The sequence below is a fragment of the Cebus imitator genome, unplaced genomic scaffold (assembly GCF_001604975.1).
Source record: "Cebus imitator isolate Cc_AM_T3 unplaced genomic scaffold, Cebus_imitator-1.0 Scaffold211, whole genome shotgun sequence".
Taxonomy (NCBI): Eukaryota; Metazoa; Chordata; class Mammalia; order Primates; family Cebidae; genus Cebus; species Cebus imitator.
This window is the reverse complement of record NW_016107526.1, coordinates 2,654,714-2,666,039: the sequence shown is the minus strand read 5'-3', so window position 1 is coordinate 2,666,039 and position 11,326 is coordinate 2,654,714. Positions and strand designations below refer to the sequence as shown.

Genomic DNA, 11,326 nt, shown 5'->3' with positions numbered 1-11,326 from the left:
TTCACAGAAGTTTCTTACTACCCACCTTCTGAAGTCTTATTCTGTCATTTCATCACACTCATTCTCCATCCAACCTTGTTCCCTTGCTGGTGAGGAGTTGTGATCCCTTGTAGGATTAGAGGTGTTCTGGTTTCGGGTGTTTTCATCCTTTTTGTGCTGGTTTCTCCCCATCTTAATGGAGTTATCCACCCGTGGTCTTTGTAGTTGCTCACTTTCAGATTGGGTCTCTGAGTGGACATTCTGTTTGTTGATGATGAAGTTATTTCTGTTTCTTAGTTTTCCTTCTAACAGTCTGGCCCCTCTGCTGTAGGACTCCTGAGGTCCACTCTAGGCCCTGCTTGCCTGGGTATCGCCTGCAGCAGCTGTAGAACAGTAAGGGTTGCTACCAGTTTCTTCTTCTGCTATCTTTGTCCCAGAAGGATACCCGCCAAATGTCAGTCTGATCTCTCCTTTATGAGGTGACTCTTTGGATATACAGGTGTCAGGGAGCTGCTTGAGGAGACAGTCTGTCCTATATAGGGGCTCAAGTGCTGAGCTGTGAGCTCCATTTTTCATTTAGAGCTGCTGGGCAGGTACGTTTAGGTCTGCTGTAGCAGAACTCATAAACCACTTTTTGTTCCCTGGTGCTCTGTCCCAGGGAGTTAGGGCTTTATTTATGAGTTTCCGTTGTGCTGCTCCCTTTTTTTTTTCAGGGCTGCCCTGCCCAGCAAGAAGACAGCCTGTTCACTGTCTGCCTGCAGAGGCTTTGCTGAGCTGCTGTGGGCTCTGCCCAGCTGCCGTGTGAACTTCCCTGCAGTCTTGTTTATATGGGTGTAGTTAGAACTGCCTTGGCAATGGTGGCCCGCCTCTGTGTTGGTGGACTCTCTCTGTAATGGCAGGTTGCCTTGGCAGTGGCAGGTAGCCTCAGCAATGGCGGGTTGCCTTGGCAACGGCAGGCTGCCTCAGCATTGGTGGACTACCTCCTTAGTGTAGGTAATGCCTCGGTAATGGCGGACACCCTTCCCCCACAGAGCTGGACCATCCCGGGTTCAGCTGCCCTTGCTTTGAAACTCTCCATCCAGAGATTTCTGATTGCTGTTCTTTTGTGGTGATGGGACCAAGCCTGATCACCTGGCTCCCTGCCTCAGAGCCTTTTTTTTGTTTTTTAGTTGAAGAGTCAACTCTATCCCAGTCGCCTGTTGAAAGGGCACCCTGGGATCTGTGTGATTTCCCATGTGGCGACTCACTGTGCCAGCTTAAACAGCAGTGCTGAGATTTGTGGTGCTTTTTTTGCCCAGGAATCTCCTGGCTTTGCTCCCTGTTCAGTTCCCTCTTTAATCAGATGGATGGGCGACTTCCTGTGTCTCCAATTGCCAGCCAAAAGGGCACCCGGACCAGTGTATTTTGTACAGAGAACTGCTGGCTGGGGCTCCAACAAAGCAGCTGCACTGACCAAAAGAACGGTGCCGGCCACAACAGCCATGCTGGTGACACTTGGGGCTCCTCCGCCTGGGAATCTCTTAGTCCGTGGGCAATAAAAATGCTGCCTCCACTCACCCTCTGCACTTTCACTGGGAGCTGCAACTCTGAGCTGTTGGAGCTGCAACTCTGGCCTAAACGGCCATCTTGGATCTTCCCCCAAACATTCTCTTATATATGACAAAATCCATTGAACGTACATTCCACAGTACAGATGGTCAAATGAGCCTTTTAGTTTCAATGAAGAAGTAGAATTCACAGTGAAGGAACTCAGCAAGAAATTAAATGATGTAGCTTCATCCACTAGCAGAGAGCAAGTCAGATTCCCACAGCTTACCTTGACCTCATTGTACCCAGGCCCATGGCTGCTTGATGAATCTCACCTCAGCTTCTAATCACTGAATCCACAAATTTGCATATATGTCCATCTTTCTTTTCTTTCCTTCAGTTAAAGTGGAAAGACTCTCCCTTCTTTTAAACGTGTGTTCTACTATAATTGCTAAGAATTTTTTTTTAAGAACTTTGCTCCTTCAGTTATCTCCTCTTTGCATCATCATTTCAAGAGCATTGATTTTTTTTCTCGTTTTTCCCATCTTTCTCCCCTAGATCCTTTGCATCCCTCTAGCTAACAGCCCATTTCTCTGCTGCTTCCTAGCTAAACTTCTCTTAAAAGGTATTCTTACTGTCTCTACATTTTTATTTCCATTTGTTTTCAGTCCACTTGTCAAGGTCTTTAATTAGTTTTTGCCAAATCTATTTGACATTTTTATATCCACATTCTACTTGGCGTTTAGGTACTACTTGGTAGGTGGCCCTTTTCTTCTTTAACACTCCTACTTCTTGGTTCTCCTGGTATTCTTCCAACCCTGTGGCCCTTCTTTCTCAGTCTTTTTGATAGCTCCTCTTCGTGCTCTTCTCAGCTCACAAATGTTGGAATCCTTCAAGATGAAAATGATCTTCCTGGGCTTTACTCCCTGTATTTTTTTTTCATCATTCTTTTACTAAATGATTTCATTTAATCCCCATAGTTTTAAATACTGTCTATAAGCTGATCAGTGTGTTTGTCCAGACTTCTCTCTAAACTTCTGAATTACATACCAAACTGCCTACTTCAGTTACCTACTTGGATGTCAAACAGGTCTTTTAGATCTCATAAGTCTAAAATTGAAGTCTTTACTCCCCACCCCCAATTGTCCTCCAGTCTCCAGCACACTCCCCCCCAGTCCACAGTTTAATCAGTGGCACTGCTAAAAACTTGGAGGTCATCCTTGATTCCTTTGGTTCCATCATCCTTCCCACACACATACCACCTCCACTGCCTTTATTCAGGATACCACTATCTCTGGCCTGGGTTACTCCAGTTACTTTATTATTCCCTTGCCTTTTCCCCTTAGCTCTTTCCAATTCATTTGTCATGTAAATCTGCTGATCACACAGTCCATCTCACTTAGAATATAAAATCCTTACTGCTGCCTTCATGGTCTTGAAGAAGCAAGTTCCTGCTTACCTCTCTGGTGTCTCATTTCAAGATATTCTCCAAGTATTTATGATATCATTCATCTGTTCTCGTTCATATTTATTCTTATTCATAGTTGCCTCTCTCCTTCTGAAATCCACAACAACTTCTTTTTAGTTTCTAGGACACACCAAACTCTTTTTGCCTTGGAGCTTTGGCACCGATTTCCTCTTCTTGACATGCACTATCCTTGCTCTTCGCTTAGAATGCAACCTTTGGGGGCCGGGCGCGGTGGCTCAAGCCTGTAATCCCAGCACTTTGGGAGGCCGAGGCGGGTGGATCATGAGGTCAAGAGATCGAGACCATCCTCGTCAACATGGTGAAACCCCGTCTCTACTAAAAATACAAAAAATTAGCTGGGCATGGTGGTGCGTGCCTGTAATCCCATCTACTCAGGAGGCTGAGGCAGGAGAATTGCCTGAACCCAGGAGGCGGAGGTTGCGGTGAGCCGAGATCGCGCCATTGCCCTCCAGCCTGGGTAACATGAGGGAAACTCCGTCTAAAAAAAAAAAAAAAAAAAAGAATGCAACCTTTGCCTGTTCATTTTCTTTCTCACCACTTAGCTATAAGTTCCCCGTGGGCAAGGATCATGGACAGCAAAGACCCAGTACATAGCACAGTACCTGACACATAAGCATTTAGTAAATATTTGTTAAATGAATGAAAATGTGGTCAGTAAAATCTAGGATTTTATGAAACAAACTGATCTCTATTCTGTACCTTGCCAAATAACCCCAAGGCTTCCTGGCTATGAAAAGGCAGTCCAAATAGCAAAATTTAATTCTCTTATCTATACTTTCATTCTGTAACCTACTAAGTCTCTACCTTGAATGTACATTGCTTTTATAATTAGAAAATATATAAATTTGGAATATACACAGATATATTAAAATGTTTACAACCTTGAAAATAGAAAAATAATTAAGCCTAAAAATTGGGAGGTTTAGTGTTAAGAAGTGAAAAATGCAAAAGCTAATTTTGTCATCTTTTATATGGAACAGGGAGTGAATTGATACTATGTAAATTTGAAATATAATGTTAAAAAAAGCTCCAAACTCTTAATTTTTTATGGTCTTTTTTCTTTAAGGAGCTCTTTGGGAAATAATCTTTCTTGTGGGAAAGCTATTTCTTGAATTGTATTTTCATTTCCTTCTATTAAAGTAAAATTAAATATATTAATTTTTTAAAAAATATATGTAAACAAGTTCTGTCACCCAGAAACACTTCTTATATGTATGAAGATATAAGTACAAAGATTTCCACTGCTTATTGTTTCTAAAAATGAGAGTAGAAATTGATAAATTATGGTTCATGGGACCACTATTCCTTGTTTAATAATGATGCTGATATATGTTTAATGACAAAGGTAGATGTCTGCTATGTTAAGTGAAAAAAAAATTAGCTGCAAAATATATGGGACTGTACATTTTTCAAAGGCAAAAAAATACTTGGAACTTATATGCAACTATGTATATGAGTAAATGTGTGTATATTTGGTTTCATATAAAGAATGCCTAGAAGAATACACACCAAATAGTGCATTTAAAAAACAAGTTAGAGAATGATACATATTACATGATCCTAATTTTGTTGCAAAAGAAAATTTTAAAACTGTGCACTGTTGTAGTCTTTGGCTTTTGAAGGACTGAATGATACCCATCAAAACACTGGCATCGATTTCCTCTGGGAATTCGAAGTGGGGTACTTAAATTTTTTTACTTGATGCACTTAGTATTTGAAATGTTCACAAAAAACGTTTAACACCTTTATGAGGTTTTTAATGTATAAAAATAAGACAGGAGAAAATTATTACAAAAGAAGTATAATATCCTAACCAGTGAAATTCACCAACAGCTAAAATTTTAACGTATATACATACCATATTGATGTATAGACTCATGATGATCTGATGTTTATCTGTCACCTCTCCCCCACAGGAATAAATGAAGAAGAGGAAAAGAAAAAAGAAAAAAGCAAAGAAAAAATCAAATTGAAAAAAAAAAGGAAAAGGTATTTTTTAACAGCATTTTTTAAAACAGTAAAGCAAGACTGTGAGTTTAGGATGGAATATAAAATTTGTGTGTGTGTGTGTGTGTGTGTGTGTGTATGTGTGTAATGTAGTTAATTTAGTATGTTTTCTTCAATAACTAAGCTTTCAATTGGACTTAAGTTTAAACTCTTAATATATATTTTGTCCTCATATACATGAAGTTGACAAAAATATTTGTATTCTTGTAATATTACCATGGCTAATAAATTAACTTATTAATAGAATCTAATAGAACTTGTCATGTTGTGCAGGTGTGATGGCTCATGCCTTTAGTCCTAGCGCTTTGAGAGGTCAAAGTGGGAGAATGGCTTGAGCCCAGGAGTTTGAGACAGGCTTGGGCAACATAGTGAGATCTTGTCCCTGCATAAAGAAAAGAAAAATTATCCAAGTGTGGTGCCATGTACGTGTGGTCCCAGCTACGTGGGAGGCCAAGGTGGGAGAATTGCTTGAGCACAGGAGATGTGATCACACCACTTTACTCCAGCCTGGACAACACAGCAAGGCCTCCCAAAATATATTTATTTATTTATATGTATGTATATGTGTATATATATATGCACATACACACATACATATACACATTATATTTACATTTATATATACATACTTAACAGGACAAGTTCATATATATGTGATATATATATGTGACATATATGTGATATATATATCATACGATATATATATATACATATATATATATATATATGGTGGCTGATGAGGCTTGTGAAAGACCTGAAGGAATTTTTAGCATCCCAAGTTCCTTCAGGTCTTCAGCCACCTGTGTATTTTCACTATTAACTCTTTTAATAACTAACTGGTTAAAGAAATTATTAAAAGTAGTAAGTGGCTACTTCTCTTGTTAGTGAATGCAGTTTCATTCATACTAGCATAAATTTGCACATACAGGCTTTTTTTTAAAGCTCTTCACCATAATTATTTCTAGTTTAGACAAAGTTCTCATACAGAATAGGTTCTAGAAACCAGGGACTGTCACTTTGTAGTTTTTATAGAGCATTTAATACATGTATTTTACTATTTCAGGTATCTTATAAATTGGAAAAGTTGCTCATTTTCAAGTGTCAGGAGTTAACTAATAATCGTTAATATAAAAGGAGATAGGAATGTAGAGCTCAGGATTTTGTTAATGTATTATTAAATCATTTGTTCTAGCACAGCAAGATGGATTGCTTACAGGAAACACAAGGTTATCTAATAGTCTTCCAAATTCTAATACAGATAGTTCTCAATTTATGTGGTTCGATAAGATCTTTCAACTTTACGATGGTGAAGTAGAAATGTACTTCAAGTGCCCGTACAGCCATTCTGTTTTTCACTTTAGGGGTAATATTCAATAAATTGCATGAGCTATTCAATGCTTTATTATAAAATAGGCTTTGTGTTATATGATTCTGCCCAATTAGAGGCTAATGTAAGTGTTCCGAGCATGTTTAAGGTTGGCCAGGTCAAGCTATGATGTTCAGTAGGTTAGGTGTATTTTGTGTATTTTCAACTTAAGATAGATTTATCAGGCCGTAACCCCATTGTAAGTTGAGGTATATCTGTATACTTCTTTTATAATAACGGATTACTTACTTGGGACTCTTTATCTTGAGTATCACAAACCTTAAAATCAATTAACTTTTCTATGCACCCTTAGCAGAGATAGTACCACCTGAAAGTGTCACTATGCCACAGCCTAAAATTTTGCGTTAAAAATGAGACTCCAGAACCAAAAAAAAAAAAAACAAACAAAGAAAAAAGTGCAGACAGAGAAGAAGCTTTAGTCAGAATCCAGAGGTCAAGTCAGGCAGGGTCTTTAGTAGACAAAATTTGAGAATAACAGAATACAGAATTTAAGAGGCAGAGGAGGAGGAGAATACATGAGAAAATAAGCTTTAGCAGATGGTCAGAAGTCTAAGTAAGTAGACAAACAAGGAGGAAAAAGGAACACAACTTTACAAAAATAGGGGAAAACTTGGAGTCACTAAAGGAGGAAGGCAGTCAAAGAAGTCACACAAGCCACTATATAGACACAGGATAGCCTTGGAGCCCTGTAGTCTCCTGAAATTTACATTGGCACCTCCTTTATGTCCGTCTCAGGTTTTCTTAGTTTGAGTTTTAACTCCTAATATTTAGATCACTGAACTAACTCTTCAGATACCTTTTTTCACATTTTAAATTAATTTCTGTTTTGTCACTCATATTTTGAGTTTGGGTATAGGTAGAATGTTGCACATCTCTTTAAGATCTTAAAAAATAGTTTTTTCTATTTCTCTTTTTCTTTCTTTTTTTTTTTTTTAGTATTAGAGGAAGGAATCCAACCAATTTTTCCAATTTAGTATTAGAGTAATATTTTTCAAAAGCATAATGATAACTCATCCTTTTTCATTTATATATAGCATATAAAAGCATCATTTTGTAACTAATGAAAATTATTTTGTAATGCAAGTATTCATCTGTATCACTCTGCATCTAGAGGGACCAAGTACTTAAAAAATCAGAATAATTACCAAAAGTGCTTTTATTTTGCTGACTCTCAGCTTTCATTCATTCATATGAAAGTACAATTAGAGCCCTTTTGAAATAGAGAATTGCAACTTTTGAGGCACTTTTAAGAGAATATGCTAGGTTATTATATATACAAATGAATATAATAAGGCTTGGTGCATGCCACTTTGTTTGCCTTTTAAGATTTTGAATGTTATGACTGCATAAAAAACCAAAAATCACAGAAAAATAATTTCATCCTTACTGAATTTAAAACTCATTACTAGAATTGAGTGGAATAGAGGTACTAGTGTTGTCAGCTTCTATGACCAAGCAACAAAAATTCTAAATTCAGCATTTTAAGACAATGCAAATATATGAAGCATATTTTAAGTTTATGTTTATACTCCATACCTTACTCCAAGAAGAATTTAAGGCAGTTCAAATCCCACTTAAATTTATCTATTAGTCGTCAGTGCAATTCTCAATCAGTATGTATTATTATCCATAGGTCTTACTCATCCAATTCCACTGAAGAAGATACTTCAAAACAAAAGAAACAAAAATATCAGAAGAAAGAAAAGAAAAAAGAAAAAAAGAGTAAATCAAAAAAAGGGAAACATCACAAAAAGGAAAAAAAGAAGAGAAAAAAGGAAAAGCATTCTTCTACCCCTAATAGTTCTGAATTCTCCAGAAAGTAACTGAAACTTTGGCTTAAGCCATTAAATTTAAAAATTTTGTTGTTAAAACGTGTTTGCCCTTCCTTGGAATTTGCTATATGTTATGCTTTGCAATAAATCACAGCTTTTCCAATATACACATTTTTCGTATGTGGGACCATTATCCCTCTGGCAATATATTTTTAATGTGCTATGACTATAAAGTATTAAATCAGTCTTGTTACTTGATAGCCATGCCCCGAGTATAGCTATTTGTATATACTAAACGCATCATGTTTGGATTTGTGGCTCTGTGTGTTTGGCTAATGTTATTACTTCATAAAGTTGATTGTAAAATGGCTTTATTATAGTCAACATGGGTTATCTACCTAGCGGTTAATGAGTATTGCTGAATCAGGTGTCTGCCTTCCAGTGATGAAGCTAGGTCCTTACCTAGGGTAATGTTTTGCTCTTGACACAGGGAATTTAATAGCTTTATATACTGAATTATAATATCTTTTAAAGATAGTGAAGTTCTTCACTGTTGGTTTTTTTTTTTAAATCTCTAGGGATTTTTTTCATGTGCAGCTGCTTAATAGTCTTGACTAGGCTAACCTTTTAAATGAATGGTGTCTGCAGGAAGATGATCATGAAAATATCTCTAACAAAGTTTCACTATTCTATGAAATGCAGAATTTCTAGTACCTGCCTCTTTTGTTTTTGTAACAATTAAAATAGTTCTTTCTTGTATAAAGAGATTAATCTAGTTCAGCCTGTAAGTAAGTCTGCAGAGATGAATGCTGTGTTGGTCAGGATTTTTAGGATAGACTCCTGGGTTGTTTTACAAATGTGCCATATTGGCATGTCTTTAAGTGAATACCTCAAACACAGAAATTTTTATTTAGGAAGATAGCTAAATCTTTATTAGAACTGATTTTTATTGTATTCCATATGTAAATTTTATGAAGCTTGTTTCGATGAGTAATGTGGAAAATTTTACAAATGTGAGCATATATATTTATTTAGTCTGACATAATTTGTAGTTTTAAAGCAAATTTCACACTGAACTTACGGTTTCATAAATGACCAGTTTGGGGTGTTTTCCTCTTTTACTTTAGTGGCAACCTCAGGAGCAGTGTCAAAAATTTAGAATCAAGAATTCTATTCTGTACTTTTTAAAATTTAAGAGCCAGAGTTACATCATGAAAACCTTTATATAACAATGGAAATTTTATATGGGTAAGCATTTTCAAACACATATTAGTAGATATGTCTTTTAAATTTTTATTTTCACATTGATCAGTGTTACTTTGCTTAATACTTAGGTATCCTTTATGTCCAATAAAGTAAATGCTTATGTTGTAGAAGCATCAGACATCAACCAGTATCATGGCATAGCACCAAAGATTGCAAATACCTCACTATGGTGCACTTATAAATTTTTAAATTGTTAACCTACAGACATGGCTTCAGGCGAATTCATGATGGTGAAATCAGCTAGGTACACTTAACCTCACAGGCTAGAAATGTTTACTGATTCTTCTTTCACCTAGCACCTAACGTGAATACCCTCAGTAAGACTTGGGGAGCCTTATAACTCCTCTTAACATATGCTTATCCATGCTTAAATTCTAGGGAAGCTGCATCCACAGCCCTATTCTGTAATAGCATTACAGCCATGAGAGCTCTCACACTTTTAGCCTTTCCATAACCTAATTTAGTCATTTGGCCCTCTCAAAAGGAAATATTTTTGTTTAAATAGGTCAGTCGGTTATTGGGAGAGAAATACAGAGCCAGTAGGTTTTCAGGGGTTTGGTTTGCCTTTGCTAATTTTTTGAAAATAGAGTTCTTCAGTTATCAAGATTTAAAAAATCAGTTTTTATAATATAAAGTTTTTTTAAAAAAACGGCTGGCCCAAGTGCAGTGGTTGTTTCTCCACTCCCACTGTTTGACTTGACTTGCCTTGAAAAAATAATAGTAAATATTAAAAAATGATTAGAAGATGCTATACAAAGGGGATGATCGCATTTCATTGAGTAAGACGGTTAAAAATGGTAGTAACTGTAGTGGAATAGTTAATTGAGTTATTTGTAAGTTTTATTAATGTTAATTGTAGAGATTATAAATTGGCTCGTTAAGTTTCTAAATGGTGACACAATTAATAATGATTAAGAGCAAAGTCAGTCCTTGTTAACTAATAAAGTATGCAAATTAAAATATTTTAATGATCAGTAATTTTCCCCCAGAAATTATCTTGCTGTTTTTAAGCAATTTCCCTAATTTTAGCATAGTTTATGAAACATCTCATCTGAATAAAAATTTATTTTTGCTAATAATTTTCTTCTAAAATGATATTGAGACTGGATGCAAATTTCAATACATTTTAGAAGAAAATTAATGAAATTTCTTCTAAAGGAAATTTCCAGGTAGTATGTAGCAGAAGGAAAACTGAATTTAGCAGTAAAACAGTTCTGGTCATTCTAACTACCTGTGTGATCTTGAACAAAGTCACTTAGCTTCCCTGGGCCTTGGTGTCTTTCATATATAAAATATTTACAGATTTTCTCTGAAATCACTTCTACTTTTAATATATGTGATTATCAATATTTTATTAAAATTCAAGCAATATTCATTTTAGAAATTATTATGGATAAGCAGCTAGCATTCTATAATAGTAAAGGTTGAATTTATAACAGCTAAACATGTTCAACTTCTTCAAGCTGATAATTGATATTTGATTCATATTCTTACCACCTAATGCATGTCATTTTCACCAGATGCAGAGAGAATTTATATTTAGGTTTGCATCTGTAACTATATTATCTGGCACTGTAGGGCCATTATTTTTGGGCTGATGGACCTACTCCCCACACAATTTCCCCTTTTTTTTTTTTTTTTTTTTTTTTTTTTTTATTAAAAATTTATTTAGTTATACATATATATATGTGTGTGTGTATATATATATATATATATTTTTTTTTTTTTTTTTTTTTGGATATCATATCTTGTCTGATATTTCTCAGAGGTATCCCTATTTCTTCATACATAATATATATGCATTTACAGCTTTGGTTTTCTGAGGTCAAACAATAATAAATGAGAAGTAAAACAACTATATGTGTTTGTATTTACAACTCTATCTAAAATTATATAACC

The 11,326-nt window shown here is 35.7% G+C and overlaps 1 protein-coding gene across 1 annotated transcript in view; it reads left to right on the top strand.

Moving 5' to 3' along the window:
- SREK1IP1 (SREK1 interacting protein 1) overlaps positions 1 to 10,163 on the top strand; it is a 52,618-nt gene extending 42,455 nt beyond the window's left edge. The window contains exons 4-5 of the mRNA XM_017548585.2: positions 4,912 to 4,984; positions 8,023 to 10,163. Of these exons, the coding sequence (XP_017404074.1) occupies positions 4,912 to 4,984; positions 8,023 to 8,212 (263 nt within the window). The 3' untranslated portion in view covers positions 8,213 to 10,163. The remainder of the gene's footprint in view (positions 1 to 4,911; positions 4,985 to 8,022) is intronic.
- Positions 10,164 to 11,326: the final 1,163 nt, after the last annotated feature.